Source organism: Scyliorhinus torazame, chromosome 8 (assembly GCF_047496885.1).
Source record: "Scyliorhinus torazame isolate Kashiwa2021f chromosome 8, sScyTor2.1, whole genome shotgun sequence".
Classification (NCBI taxonomy): domain Eukaryota; kingdom Metazoa; phylum Chordata; class Chondrichthyes; order Carcharhiniformes; family Scyliorhinidae; genus Scyliorhinus; species Scyliorhinus torazame.
Window position 1 is genome coordinate 233,214,471 of NC_092714.1, and position 14,612 is coordinate 233,229,082.

At 48.1% G+C, this 14,612-nt stretch overlaps 1 protein-coding gene across 1 annotated transcript in view; it reads right to left on the reverse strand.

Annotated features, from left to right (window-relative positions):
- LOC140428455 (peroxidasin homolog) overlaps positions 1-14,612 on the reverse strand; it is a 323,476-nt gene that overhangs the window by 190,215 nt on the left and 118,649 nt on the right. The window contains 1 exon segment of the mRNA XM_072514932.1: positions 314-385. Coding sequence (XP_072371033.1) covers positions 314-385 — 72 coding nt within the window.

Sequence of the window (14,612 nt, forward strand, 5' to 3'; positions counted from 1 at the left end):
AATTCTTTGTACAAAACTTGTCAAAAAATGAACAGCATTTATAACCCAATTAACCTTTTCAAGCCGCCCAGACTTTTTGCCATCTGCACAACTGCTACCAATAAAAGATCCACCCTCACTAGTTAGGAGGGAATCCAAAATCCAGCAGAACATTAAATGCCACACAATGATTTCTGCATTGTGTAGATCTTGGAACCAACCCCAAGTACACAAAACACTCTGGATGGTTTAATTGTCAACATGTTCCAAACTTATGTAAGCCTACACGGACAGAATAAAATGGTTCTGGAAAATAAAGCTATATTGTACTCACAATGTGTTCAGATTCCTCAGTCTCCTGAATGCGGCTGGTCGAATTTCCTTAATACGATTGAATCGTAAATCCCTGCAATATATAAAAAGCACATTTTTTACATCACATATGTGATAAACACATGCCTTTAAAAGAACGTCATTAGCCACAAATCCACCACATTTTGGCAAAGAGAATATTAGCAAAAGTGAAAGCACACAACATTGGAGGTAGTGGAGATATGGTTTGGTAATTGGTTGGAAGGTAAGATACAGACAAGTGGATTATGATTAATAGGATGTGACATACAGTGCTTCCAGGAATCTGTTCAGAAACCTCAGGTTTTCAATATATATACATTTATAGACTTGGATGAAGCAATAGAGAGCCCGTCTATCCAGGTTTGCAGAACTCAAGCCGGCACAGAAAATTGTGTGGATGGGAAAGGAAGTTGCAAAGGGACTTGATTGACTAAGTGAGTCGGAAAACCTTTGGCACACAAGAGTTCCATGCTGGATCCTAGAAAGAGAAATCGTAATATGGGTTCAAGCCTAGAGACTTGTAGATGAAAAAAGGAATTTCAGTGTCCAGGGGCGAAATTCTCCGGTATCGGCGTGATGTCCGCTGACCGGCACCCAAAACGGCGCAAATCAGTCAGGCATCGTGCCGCCACAAAGGTGCGGAATCCTCCGCATCTTGGGGGGCCGATCCCCAACCTTAAGGGGCTAGGCACGCGCCGGACTAATTTTCGCCCCGCCAGCTGGCGGAAAACGCCTTTGGTGCCTCGCCAGCTGGCGCGGAAATGACATCTCCGGGCGGCGCATGCATGGGAGCGTTAGCGCCCGCTCACGGCATCCCCACGCATGCGCTGTGGAGGGAGTCTCTTCCGCCTCCCCCATGGTGGAGACCGTGGCGGAGGCGGAAGGGAAAGAGTGCCCCCACGGCACAGGCCCGCCCGCGAATTGGTGGGCCCCGATCGCGGGCCAGGCCACCGTAGGGGCACCCCCCGGGGCCAGATCGCCCCGCGCCCCCCCAGGACCCCGGAGCCCACCCACGCCGCCTTGTCCCGCCGGTAAAGTAGGTGGTTTATTCTACGCCGGCGGGACAGGCATCCTAGCAAGCGGGGCTTCGGCCCATCCGGGCTGGAGAATCGCGGGGGGGGGGGGGTGGCGCCAACCGGCGCGGCGCGATTCCTGCCCCCGCCGAATATCCGGTGCCGGAGAATTCGGCAACCGGCGGGGGTGGGATTCACGTCAGCCCCCGGCGATTCTCCGACCCGGCGGGGGGTCGGAGAATCTCACCCCTGGTACGTATCTTGCTAAAAGTTTGTGCACGGGTACAAAAAAATATATATGAAGTTGAAAAACTGTTGGCCTTTATCTCCAAAGGCAGAAAGTTTTGCTTCAGTTGTGCAGAGGTTTGGTCAGACCCTCTGTTTAGTTGAAGGCACCACAGGATACAGTGGTATTGGAGTGCAGTGCAGATCCAGCAGCATACCCGGGTTTAAAGGGTTACATTATGAGAACAGATTACATAAACATGTCTTGTATTTCCATGAGGTTAGCAGATTGAGGGGTAATCTAACCAATAAAATAACAGGATTCAATAGTGCAGTTAGAAGGGTTGACTTTAACTCCCAGCTCCACCATTGGGAACTGAGCTGGAAGGGCTTAAAATCATCCGAGTCCTCTCACTAGCCCGAGGTTGTAACTTCCTGCCTGGCAACATTTCATCTTCAATGATTTCTGATGTAAGCAGGGGCCCAAGTTGTTGCCCTGATGACATCTTTGATGCTGCAACAGGATTTTAGCTTTGAAAATCTGCATGGCACAAATCCCAAACGCTGAACCGTGCAGAAGTTCTGGAGAGGCCAAGATAAGTTTTTTTAAAAATATTTTTTATTCTCCTCCCTTTTCACATTTTCTCCCAAATTTACACCCACCATCAATAAACAATAATCAATAACAAATATGTCAATCCCCATATTAATAACAACGATCCCATCCTCCCACCAAACCCCAAACATTAGCCCGCATGTTCACACAAACAAATGACAAAAAGGAATTAGGGATCACCCATAGTCACCATCAACACACACAGCCCCCCTCCCCCCAACCCTCCCATCAACTTGCCCTAACTAATGTTCAATGTTATCCAGTTCTTGAAAGTGCATAATGAATAATGCCCATGAATTGTAGAACCCCTCCATCCTTCTGTTGCCTGTTTCAATCCCAACAGTGTCGCCAATACTGATGTTGGTGAACCACAAGCCTTCCCTTATATCGATCAAATAACCACACAACCAGTTCGTTTGTTCAAAAGCTGGTTTATTTACATACACAAGGGTTATGTCGACATGCAAACACAATATCTACTATGAGTTAAACTACACCTATCAGCTACAAAAACCTATACTTAACTTCAGGGCGACCGGCGCTGTGCAAATGGATAAGGCCTTTATCTGAATTTCACCTGGCTGGTTCGAAGAAGGTGGCTCTGTCTCTGCTGGGCTCAGCTGTCAGGTAGCGATCGTTGGTCTTGAACTTAGCTGGCTGTTCCTGCTGCAATCGGGCTGGTACAGGCCAGATCCAAAAGAGACAGAACACATGGCTGTGTCCTCTTTTATCCCTCTGAGATTTTGCGCTCTTTGGGACGGTCCTTAACCTTGGACCCAATAGTTCGACAGGGCTCTGATCACTGTCTTCGATTTCGGCCAATAAAGGGCCGGGTGCCTTGGTAGCTGGGCGGGTCCTTAGCGGTCATTGACCTTGGCAGTTGGGCTTTCTGAGTAAAGGGAGTGGTGCCGATCAGTCCGTGGCTGTACCGGTTGCTTGACTGGAGTTCTATTGTCCCAGGGAAATGCGCCATTGAAATGCAAACGAGCGCGGGTGTCGATCAGGCATGGTTACCTGTGTTTCAGATACACATAGGCTCTGTATCTGTCTGAGTCCTGGGTCGGCCATAATTCCCATGGTCCTTTACAGGTGGCCATCTTAGATGGCTACATCCCGTCCTCTTGATCCCGAACGCGAAGCGTGGTGGCTCTCACTATCGATCCCTGTTTATCCTTGGTGGACCAGTCACCCTTGGTCAAGGCAAGGTTCTACTCTACTCTATCTTATGGTTTGGGATATTTACCTAATATTTCATTAATACATTCATAAATTAATTCATCTCTAATGGTCATTATAATTCAGGTCACTATAAAACATTTAATTTATCCGCACAGTTGATCTCTAGCTAACACTATCTCAGCTATTCTCATGCTGCTGGTGAATGTCAAAGAATTTATATACAGCACAAAATTTAAAACAGCAGCATCACATTTCTACTTAATCCTAATAAAGTTAAAGAGGTACATGGTTTATTCTTAGCAGCGGTTAGTACATGCGTTTAATTTTGTTGAATTCCAAAGAAGGGGGATCGGACCGTATGTATCGGGGAGCGGGAGGCTTTTGCTCGCCATTTACGGAATCAGAGTGTCTGAATGACAGTGCAGATTATTGCAATTACTAAAAGGGCCTGTACTAAGTATGAAAGGGGGTTCCAGTTGGCAATGTTTTCGCACCAAGTGGGGGTTCGACGTCTGCCTTTATGTGTGGTATAGTGTCCGGGCTGGTGGTGGCCTGTTGTGTGGTAGTGTTCGGGGCTGGTGTAGTGTTTGTTAAAACAATCCGTTGTGCGTGCAGTTGCAGAAGCCCAGCGATGATCCAAACGCGTGTCAGCAGTCCTTGCTTCATCCTGTGTTTTCTGTTTTCCGGCTAATCCTGGGGGTGCAAGTATAGTATCTGTTATTATCTTCGGTTAATATCTCGTTTTATTAGTAATTTCTCTCCTTACTCCAATTACCCGTTATGATTGTCACCATGTGCGACTCCCTCTTTTTTTTTTTTTAAATACCATTTTGAGAGACAAGAAATGCAAAAATTGTTTTTTTTTTTAAGTACACAGACTCTCGCAGCTTGTGGTCGATGCGGGGAGTGAGCGGACAATTTCTCTGACCAGTCTTTTTTTTACTTGCAACCAGTGGTGGTTGAGGCTTATCTTAACCAGCCGAATTTCAGGGCGGCCAGTTTTATAGAGTTTCGTCCCAGTTCGTCCCGGGAGGTAGTTCGCGTGTAGCAGTGTGTATAGCAACCAATTGCGTCATATGTGTAAATAGCAGGTGGGGAGCGACCAGGGGGTCGCGGAAGGTAAAGGAAAGAAGGAGTGAGCATACAGACCGTGGCAAAATGCATTCTTTATCCCATAACCAAAGGGAAAGTAGAGAAGGTGAAACTAAGGCCTGCCAAAGGCAACGCAGAGTATAGAGAACCATTCCAGAGCGTATGAAGTGACGGGAACATGAGGTGTGTGTGGGTCGCTGCAGGATAAGAATGGGTGGAATCCCCGGGTAGGGCGGGGGTTAGTGCCGTTACTCCGTTACCCGAGTTTAACTGACCGGATGAATTTGGGGTCCTCAGGTAGGACTGACAAAGGAGAGTATTTGCAGGCACGGAGATGGGTTGAAGTGTGTATACTTCAACGCAAGAAGCATCAGGAATAAGGTGGGTGAACTTAAGGCATGGATCAGTACTTGGGACTACGATGTGGTGGCCATCACGGAAACTTGGATAGAAGAGGGGCAGAAATGGTTGTTGGAGGTCCCTGGTTATAGATGTTTCAATAAGATTAGGGAGGGTGGTAAAAGAGGTGGGGGGGTGGCATTATTAATTAGAGATAGTATAACAGCTGCAGAAAGGCAGTTCGAGGAGTATCACCCTATTGAGGTAGTATGGGTTGAAGTCAGAAATAGGAAAGGAGCAGTCACCTTGTTAGGAGTTTTCTATAGGCCCCCCAATAGTAACAGAGATGTGGAGGAACAGATTGGGAAACAGATTTTGGAAAGGTGCAGAAGTCATAGGGTAGTAGTCATGGGTGACTTTAACTTCCCAAATATTGAGTGGAAACTCTTTAGATCAAATAGTTTGGATGGGGTGGTGTTTGTGCAGTGTGTCCAGGAAGCTTTTCTAACACAGTATGTAGATTGTCCAACCAGAGGAGGGGCAATATTGGATTTAGTACTGGGTAATGAACCAGGGCAAGTGATAGATTTGTTAGTGGGGGAGCATTTTGGAGATAGTGACCACAATTCTGTGACTTTCACTTTAGTAATGGAGAGGGATAGGTACGTGCAACAGGGCAAGGTTTACAATTGGGGGAAGGGTAAATACGATGTTGTCAGACAAGAATTGAAGTGCATAAGTTGGGAACATAGGCTGGCAGGGAAGGACACAAGTGAAATGTGGAACTTGTTCAAGGAACAGGTGCTACGTGTCCTTGATATGTATGTCCCTGTCAGGCAGGGAAGAGATGGTCGAGTGAGGGAACCATGGTTGACAAGAGAGGTTGAATGTCTTGTTAAAAGGAAAAAGGTGACTTATGTAAGGCTGAGGAAACAAGGTTCAGACAGGGCATTGGAGGGATACAAGATAGCCAGGAGGGAACTGAAGAAAGGGATTAGGGGAGCTAAGAGAGGGCATGAACAATCTTTGGCGGGTAGGATCAAGGAAAACCCCAAGGCCTTTTACACATATGTGAGAAATATGAGAATGACTAGAGCGAGGGTAGGTCCGATCAAGGACAGTAGCGGGAGATTGTGTATTGAGTCTGAAGAGATAGGAGAGGTCTTGAATGAGTATTTTTCTTCTGTATTTACAAATGAGAGGGGCGATATTGTTGGAGAGGACAGTGTGAAACAGATTGGTAAGCTCGAGGAAATACTTGTCAGGAAGGAAGATGTGTTGGGCATTTTGAAAAACTTGAGGATAGACAAGTCCCCCGGGCCTGACGGGATATATCCAAGGATTCTATGGGAAGCAAGAGATGAAATTGCAGAGCCGTTGGCAATGATCTTTTCGTCCTCACTGTCAACAGGGGTGGTACCAGGGGATTGGAGAGTGGCGAATGTCGTGCCCCTGTTCAAAAAAGGAACTAGGGATAACCCTGGGAATTACAGGCCAGTTGGTCTTACTTCGGTGGTAGGCAAAGTAATGGAAAGGGTACTGAAGGATAGGATTTCTGAGCATCTGGAAAGACACTGCTTGATTAGGGATAGTCAGCACGGATTTGTGAGGGGTAGGTCTTGCCTTACAAATCTTATTGAATTCTTTGAGGAGGTGACCAAGCATGTGGATGAAGGTAAAGCAGTGGATGTAGTGTACATGGATTTTAGTAAGGCATTTGATAAAGTTCCCCATGGTAGGCTTGTGCAGAAAGTAAGGAGGCATGGGATAGTGGGAAATTTGGCCAGTTGGATAACGAACTGGCTAACCGATAGAAGTCAGAGAGTGGTGGTGGATGGCAAATATTCAGCCTGGATCCCAGTTACCAGTGGCGTACCGCAGGGATCAGTTCTGGGTCCTCTGCTGTTTGTGATTTTCATTAATGACTTGGATGAGGGAGTTGAAGGGTGGGTCAGTAAATTTGCAGATGATACGAAGATTGGTGGAGTTGTGGATAGTAAGGAGGGCTGTTGTCGGCTGCAAAGAGACATAGATAGGATGCAGAGCTGGGCTGAGAAGTGGCAGATGGAGTTTAACCCTGAAAAGTGTGAGGTTGTCCATTTTGGAAGGACAAATATGAATGCGGAATATAGGGTTAACGGTAGAGTTCTTGGCAATGTGGAGGAGCAGAGAGATCTTGGGGTCTATGTTCATACATCTTTGAAAGTTGCCACTCAAGTGGATAGAGCTGTGAAGAAGGCCTATGGTGTGCTCGCGTTCATTAACAGAGGGATTGAATTTAAGAGCCGTGAGGTGATGATGCAGCTGTACAAAACTTTGGTAAGGCCACATTTGGAGTACTGTGTACAGTTCTGGTCGCCTCATTTTAGGAAGGATGTGGAAGCTCTGGAAAAGGTGCAAAGAAGATTTACCAGGATGTTGCCTGGAATGGAGAGTAGGTCTTACGAGGAAAGGTTGAGGGTGCTAGGCCTTTTCTCATTAGAGTGGAGAAGGATGAGGGGCGACTTGATAGAGGTTTATAAGATGATCAGGGGAATAGATAGAGTAGACAGTCAGAGACTTTTTCCCCGGGTGGAACACACCATTACAAGGGGACATAAATTTAAGGTGAAAGGTGGAAGATATAGGAGGGATATCAGAGGTAGGTTCTTTACCCAGAGAGTAGTGGGGGCATGGAATGCACTGCCTGTGGAAGTAGTTGAGTCGGAAACATTAGGGACCTTCAAGCAGCTATTGGATAGGTACATGGATGACGGTAAAATGATATAGTGTAGATTTATTTGTTCTTAAGGGCAGCACGGTAGCATTGTGGATAGCGCAATTGCTTCACAGCTCCATGGTCCCAGGTTCGATTCCGGCTTGGGTCATTGTCTGTGCGGAGTCTGCACGTCCTCCCCGTGTCTGCGTGGGTTTCCTCCGGGTGCTCCGGTTTCCTCCCACAGTCCAAAGATGTGCGGGTTAGGTGAATTGGCCAATGATAAATTGCCCTTAATGTCCAAATTGCCCTTGGTGTTGGGTGGAGGTGTTGAGTTTGGGTATGGTGCTCTTTCCAAGAGCCGGTGCAGACTTAAAGGGCCGAATGGCCTCCTTCTGCACTGTAAATTCAATGATAATCTATGATTAATCTAGGACAAAGGTTCGGCACAACATCGTGGGCCGAAGGGCCCGTTCTGTGCTGTATTTTCTATGTTCTATGTTCTATGTTCTAGGGCGGGGGTTAGTGCCGTTACTCCGTTACCCGAGTTTAACTGACCGGATGAATTTGGGGTCCTCAGGTAGGGTGGGGACCAGTGCCATTACTCCCTACCTGGGTGACCCGGGTGGACGGTAAGAGTTTGTAGTCGTGTGGAAACTTGTCATAAAGACTGGGAGAACAGTGATTTGTTTCCCGACAAACTTGTGCCTTTAACTGTCATAGGGCATCGTACCCTTGAATCAGAAGAGTAATTGTGTGTCGGGCGACATGAATTAAAACCATGTAGTATAAAAAAGAAGAAGGAAAAAGGCGGGCAGGCTCCATCAGAACTTGGACACCTTAATACAAGTATACTTTTTCTCATCATCTGGACACCTCAGGGTTCTGTACCAAACAGTGTTGTAAGTGCATTACCAAAACGAGAGTCAGTATCTGAACCATCACCATCTCCCGGTTGCCAGACTCGTGTCTGCCGTTTCTGTGCCTTGGCCGCGTGAGCTGTCGGATAATTCGAATTGTCATGCCTTACTAGTCTGCAAGGTTTGTCGCGGTGCGGAAAAGGGGCTTGTTTGTTGTGAGACGTAGGGGTGGTGGGAGTGGAGGGCAAGTTACTGTGGTTGGGCGGTGGCTGGGGGACGGCATATAGGGGGTCAAAGATATCTAAGTCGTGGTTCCGGGGGCTGGGGCGACTGGGGGCAGAGAGATCGTGCTAGTGTTCAGGGATAGTAATCAAATCCAGGAGGCTCTCGCTGTCGTCGGAGTCAAGTTCAAGGTGAAAGTCTGTACCTGTGGGCGGAGACAAGTTCGGGTCTGTGGGCGTGGACAAGGAATAAATGCCGGCATGGCTGGGGGAGGGTTGGCGTAGGGGTCGGACTAGGTTGTTGATGGGCGGGGCGTAATCGTTTCCTATTGCCAGAGAGATGTGGTGGGAGTGGCTACATTGGGATCTGTAGACTTTGATTTGGTTGATGTGGAACCAACCAGTTTTACCGTTGGGTACGTTATCTTGTACACGGAGGGACTCACTTTGTCGGAAATGGAGTAGGGTCCTGCAAATTTGGGGGAGAGGAAAGAACTAAGGTTTTAAAGTGAAACCATTACTTGCTGACTGACTGTGTACTCTACGGGGTGGGCGGTTTTGTCAAAGCAGGTTTTACTCTGCTGCCTTCCAGTGCCTAATCAGACAGTTGCAGCAAGTTGTGCCGCTTTAATGTTATTTGTAACCTGTTGGACTGCTTTTTCGGTGGTGAGGGCGGTTACTGTAGGGCTTGCCAAATCAAGGCCGAATAAATATTCAATACCCTTCATGGGCCTTTCGGTCATGAGAGTGTGTGGGGTGATACCTGTGGAACTGGAAACGGTGTTCCGAATAAACATGAGACTGTGTCCCACGTGGTATTGTTCTGTTGCACCATCTTCCTAATGGTCGCTTTTATAGTGCGATTCATTCTCTCAACAATGCCACTGGATTGGGGGTGATATGCTATATGGAATTTCTGCCTGATTCCAAAAATTGTTAAAACATTTTGCATGACTCTGCCGGTGAAGTGGGAGCCTTGGTCAGACTCAATGCTGCGGGGGAGACCCCAGCGTGTGAATATCTATGATGTGGAGATGCCGGCGTTGGACTGGGGTGAGCACAGTACGAAGTCTTACAACACCAGGTTAAAGTCCAACAGGTTTGGTTCTAACAAACCTGTTGGACTTTAACCTGGTGTTGTAAGACTTCGTACTGTGAATATCTAAGCAGTGGCCTTTGCTGTGTTTGTCCGTGAGGGAAATGCTTCTACCCATTTAGTAAAGGTGTTGATTACAACCAGCACGTACTTGAAACCATTTCTGCAAGGGAGAAGGCCAATGTAGTCGAGTTGCAAATTTGTCCAAGGGCCATTCACAGATCGGGTGTGACGTAATTGTCCTTTCTTTGAGTAACGTTCAGGATTGTTCTGAGCACAGATAAGGCAATTCTCGACATAATGGGTTACATCGCTTTTTAAATCGGGCCACCAACACAAAGGTCTTAAATGGGCAATGGTATTGTCTATCGCCTGATGTCCGTGTCCGTCATGAAATTGGTAAATGAGCTGGTTTCTGTCCTGGGTGGGGACATAAATTGTATTTTTAAAAACTATGCCGTCCTGTACAGTCAGCGCGTCCTTCCAGTTATCATAGGGGCTGGGAAGTTGCCGCCCAAAACCTGTTTGAGGGTGTCGTCTGCTTTTTGGGCTGGGGATAGACCCTCAATATTGGTCTGGGAAACCTGGGCTGAGTGTATTGGTTCGCTTTCAGGTGGCTGCCAGAAGTAACCATGGTGTGATCCTGCTTCGGCTAAGGCGTCTGCCTTTACATTACCGGGTGGGGACAAGCGGTGATGGCTTCTTACTTTAATAGTACCGTATGTGCGATCTGAGGCTGTCTTGAGAATGTGCTTTAACAACGGGGCAGAGGGTAGGGGTTTTCCATCGGCTGAAACAAAACCTTGAGATTCCACAGGGGCAGGAATTCTGTTGAGCTGTTGCACACATATAGGCTGTCCGAGTGTATGTCTGCGGGGGTTGGAAAAGAGTCGGGGTGCTGAATTACAGAGGCTATGACTGAGTTCTGCTGCTTGTGAACCTAGGTGGCTGGGCAATTTTAAAGAGATCTCTTCTAGTGGGCGTCCCTGCGCGTCTTCCACATGAATCCCACAACCAGTAATTCTAACTCCATTATCGATTGTGGAGGAACCGTCTACATAAATTTTTAAAGCATTCCCTGTGGTTTGGGAATCCTGTGTCTTACTGCCTGCTCGTGGGTGTAGTGACTTTGGGATAAAGGGTCATGTGTGGTGGTGGGCTGCTATGATCTGGCACTCATGTGGGGTCCCTGCATATTGGAGATTATCGGCCAGAAATGTGTTGGTCTTGGTGCATTTTACCGTAATGTCCCTGCCTTGTAATAGTAGTGTCCAGCGAGTTGCTCTGATTTGGCTGACTGAACCGTCCTTTAAACTACCTTCTAGTAATAGTTGCGTGGGGGTGTGCTTGGTTAAGATCGTGACTGGGTTAAGGCCTGTGATGTACGCAAAGTACTGTACTGGCCAAAAGACTGCAAGCAAGTGTCGTTCACAGGCTGAGAATACTTACTCTAGGCATAGGCTACGTGTCGTTCTTGCAGCAACACTGCTGATAGGGTTCGGTCGGTGGTTGCTACTTATATGGCATAGGGCAAGTCTGGGTCTGGAACTTGTAAAGCGGGGGCTGTGCCTAGGGCGCGTTTTAAATCATCAATGGCGTCTGTGTGCCGCGGAAGCCATTCCCATGGGGCGTTCTTTTTAAGGAGTTCTGTGAGTGGGGCTGCTTTGGTGGCAAAACCATCTATATGATTTCTGCAATATCCTACAAAACTTAGGAATGACCAGAGTGCAGTGACATTTTGGGGCAGGGGCAATTTAACGATGGACTCGATCCGTTTTTGCTCAATTTCTCAATTGTGCCTAAATAAAGCACCTTTTCCTTTAAAATCTGGGCCTTTTTGGGGTTGACCTTGCATCCGATGGATTGCAGTAGGCCTAGTAATTCCGGTAAAAGCTCTACGTGTTCCTCTTTTGTGTCCGTTTGCAAGAGCAGATCGTCTACATATTGTGTTATGCATTCAGGTCAGGAAAATTTAGAAAGTCCGTTGGCCAATTGTCAGTGGAAAATGGAGGGGGAGTTATGGAATCCTTGTGGGAGGCATGTCCAAGTGTACTGTTGCCGTTGAAACGTAAACGTGAACTTATATGGCAGGCCTCGTCGAACGGGATGGACCAAAAGCCATTGCTGATGTCCAGCACTGTGAAGTACTTTGCCTGTACTCCCTGTTTGAGCATGGTCTCGGGACTCGTGGCAACAGTGGGGGCTACTAAAGGGGTTACCTTATTAAGTTCTCGGTAGTCGATCGCTAGTCGCCATGGACCATCGGGCTTTTTTACACGCCAAATAGGGGCATTATTTGTGGACGCTATGGGTCGAATAACTCCTTGGTCTAACAAACTGTTAATAACCTTCGAAATCTCAAGGTAATGGCTAGTCGACACGGGAGGGGGGCAGGTAGCCCCCTAGTGAGGCTGATCACGTGGAACGTGAGAGGCCTGAACGGACCGATAAAAAGGGCCCGAGTGCTCGCGCATTTGAAAGGACTAAGGGCAGACGTGGTTATGCTCCAAGAGACGCACCTAAAGGTGGCGGACCAAGTTAGGTTAAGGAAAGGATGGGTGGGACAAGTGTTCCACTCAGGACTGGACGCAAAGAATAGAGGGGTGGCCATTTTGGTGGGGAAACGGGTAGCATTTGAAGCAAAGAACATTGTAGCAGATAGCGGAGGTAGATATGTAATGGTGAATGGCAGGCTGGAGGGAATGGAGGTCGTGTTGGTTAATGTGTATGCCCCAAACTGGGACGATGCGGGATTTATGAGACGGATGCTGGGGCGTATACCGGACCTGGAGGTAGGAAACTTGATTTTAGGAGGGGACTTTAATACGGTGCTGGACCCGGGGCTAGATAGATCCAGCTCAAGGACCGGAAGAAGGCCGGCAGCAGCCAAGGTACTTAAGGGGTTTATGGAACAAATGGGGGGAGTGGATCCATGGCGATTTCTTAGACCTAGGGCTAGGGAGTTTTCCTTCTTCTCCCATGTCCATAAAGTGTACTCCCGGATAGATTTTTTTGTTTTGGGAAGGTCGTTGATCTCTAGGGTGGAAGAAGCTGAGTACTCAGCCATAGCGGATCATGCCCCACATTGGGTGGACCTGGAATTAGGAGAGGAAAGGGAGCAGAGAACACTCTGGAGATTAGATGTGGGACTGATGGCGGATGAGGGAGTGTGTGCAAGAGTGTGGAGGTGTATTGAGAGATACCTGGAGGTCAATGACGACGGCGAGGTCCCTGTGGGAGTGGTATGGGAAGCACTAAAAGCGGTGGTCAGAGGAGAGCTGATCTCCATTGGGGCCCACAAAAGGAAAACAGAGGCCAAGGAAAGGGAAAGATTACTGGGGGAGATTTTAAGGGTGGATAGGGAATTTGCAGAGACCCCGGAGGAGGAATTGTACAGGGAGAGGAGACGACTCCAGACGGAATTTGACTTTCTGACCACCAGAAACGCGGAGGTACTGTGGAGGAAGGCACAGGGGAGGAGGTATGAATATGGGGAAAAGGCTAGTCGCCTGTTGGCTCATCAATTGCGAACGAGGGCAGCAGCGAGGGAGATAGGAGGAATTAGAGACGAAAGGGGAGGCACGGTGCGAAGGGCAGGAAAGATAAATGAGGTGTTCAAGACCTTCTATGAGAAACTGTATAGGTCTGAACCCCCAGAGGGAGAGGAGGGGATGCGGCAGTTCCTGGACCAATTGAGGTTCCCGAAAGTGGAGGAGCGGGGGGTGGTAGGCCTGGGGGCACCGATTGGGGTGGACGAGGTTATTAAGGGACTGGGAAGCATGCAAGCAGGGAAGGCCCCGGGACCAGACGGGTTCCCGGTGGAATATTACAGAAAATATGTGGACTTGTTGGCCCCGTTGATGATGAGGACGTTCAATGAGGCCAGGGAAGGGGGGACTCTACCCCCGACGATGTCGGAGGCGACGATATCGTTAATTTTGAAGAGGGATAAAGATCCGTTGCAGTGCGGGTCCTATAGACCCATTTCATTATTGAACGTGGACGCCAAATTGTTGGCAAAGGTACTGGCATCGAGGATAGAGGACTGTGTCCCGGGGTGGTGCACGAAGACCAGACAGGGTTCGTAAAAGGGAGACAATTGAATGTTAACGTGCGACGACTATTAGGGGTGATAATGATGCCCCCAGTGGAGGGGGAGGCAGAGATAGTGGCGGCAATGGACGCAGAGAAGGCATTTGATAGGGTGGAGTGGGAGTATTTATGGGAAGTGTTAAGGAGGTTTGGGTTTGGGAACGGGTTTATTAGCTGGGTTAGACTTCTTTATGGGGCTCCAACGGCAAGCGTAGTTACAGGTCGACATAGATCGGAGTATTTCCGACTATATAGGGGAACAAGACAGGGATGCCCGCTGTCTCCATTGTTGTTCGCGTTAGCAATTGAACCTCTGGCCATGGCGTTGAGAGACTCCAGGAAATGGAGAGGGGTGATTAGAGGGGGATAAGAACACCGAGTCTCGTTATACGCGGATGACCTATTGTTATACGTGTCGGACCCAGCGGGGGGGGGGGTGATAGAGGTTATGCGAATTTTGAGGGGGTTCGGGATTTCTCGGGGTATAGGCTAAACATGGGGAAGAGTGAATTATTTGCGATACATCCAGGGGACCAGAGTAGAGAGATAGAAGGCTTGCCTCAAAGGAAAGTGGAAAGAAACTTCCGATACCTGGGGATTCAGATCGCTAGGAGCTGGGGAACCTTGCACAGACTTAATCTGACACGGTTGGTAGAACAAATGGAGGAGGACTTCAAGAGGTGGGACATGCAGCCTCTATCGCTGGCGGGCAGGGTGCAAGCAATTAAGATGATGGTCCTCCCGAGGTTCTTATTTGTATTTCAATGTCTCCCTATACTAATCACCAAGACCTTTTTTAATAAAATCGACAGGAGCATCACGAGCTTCGTGTGGGCAGGGAAAGTTCCGAG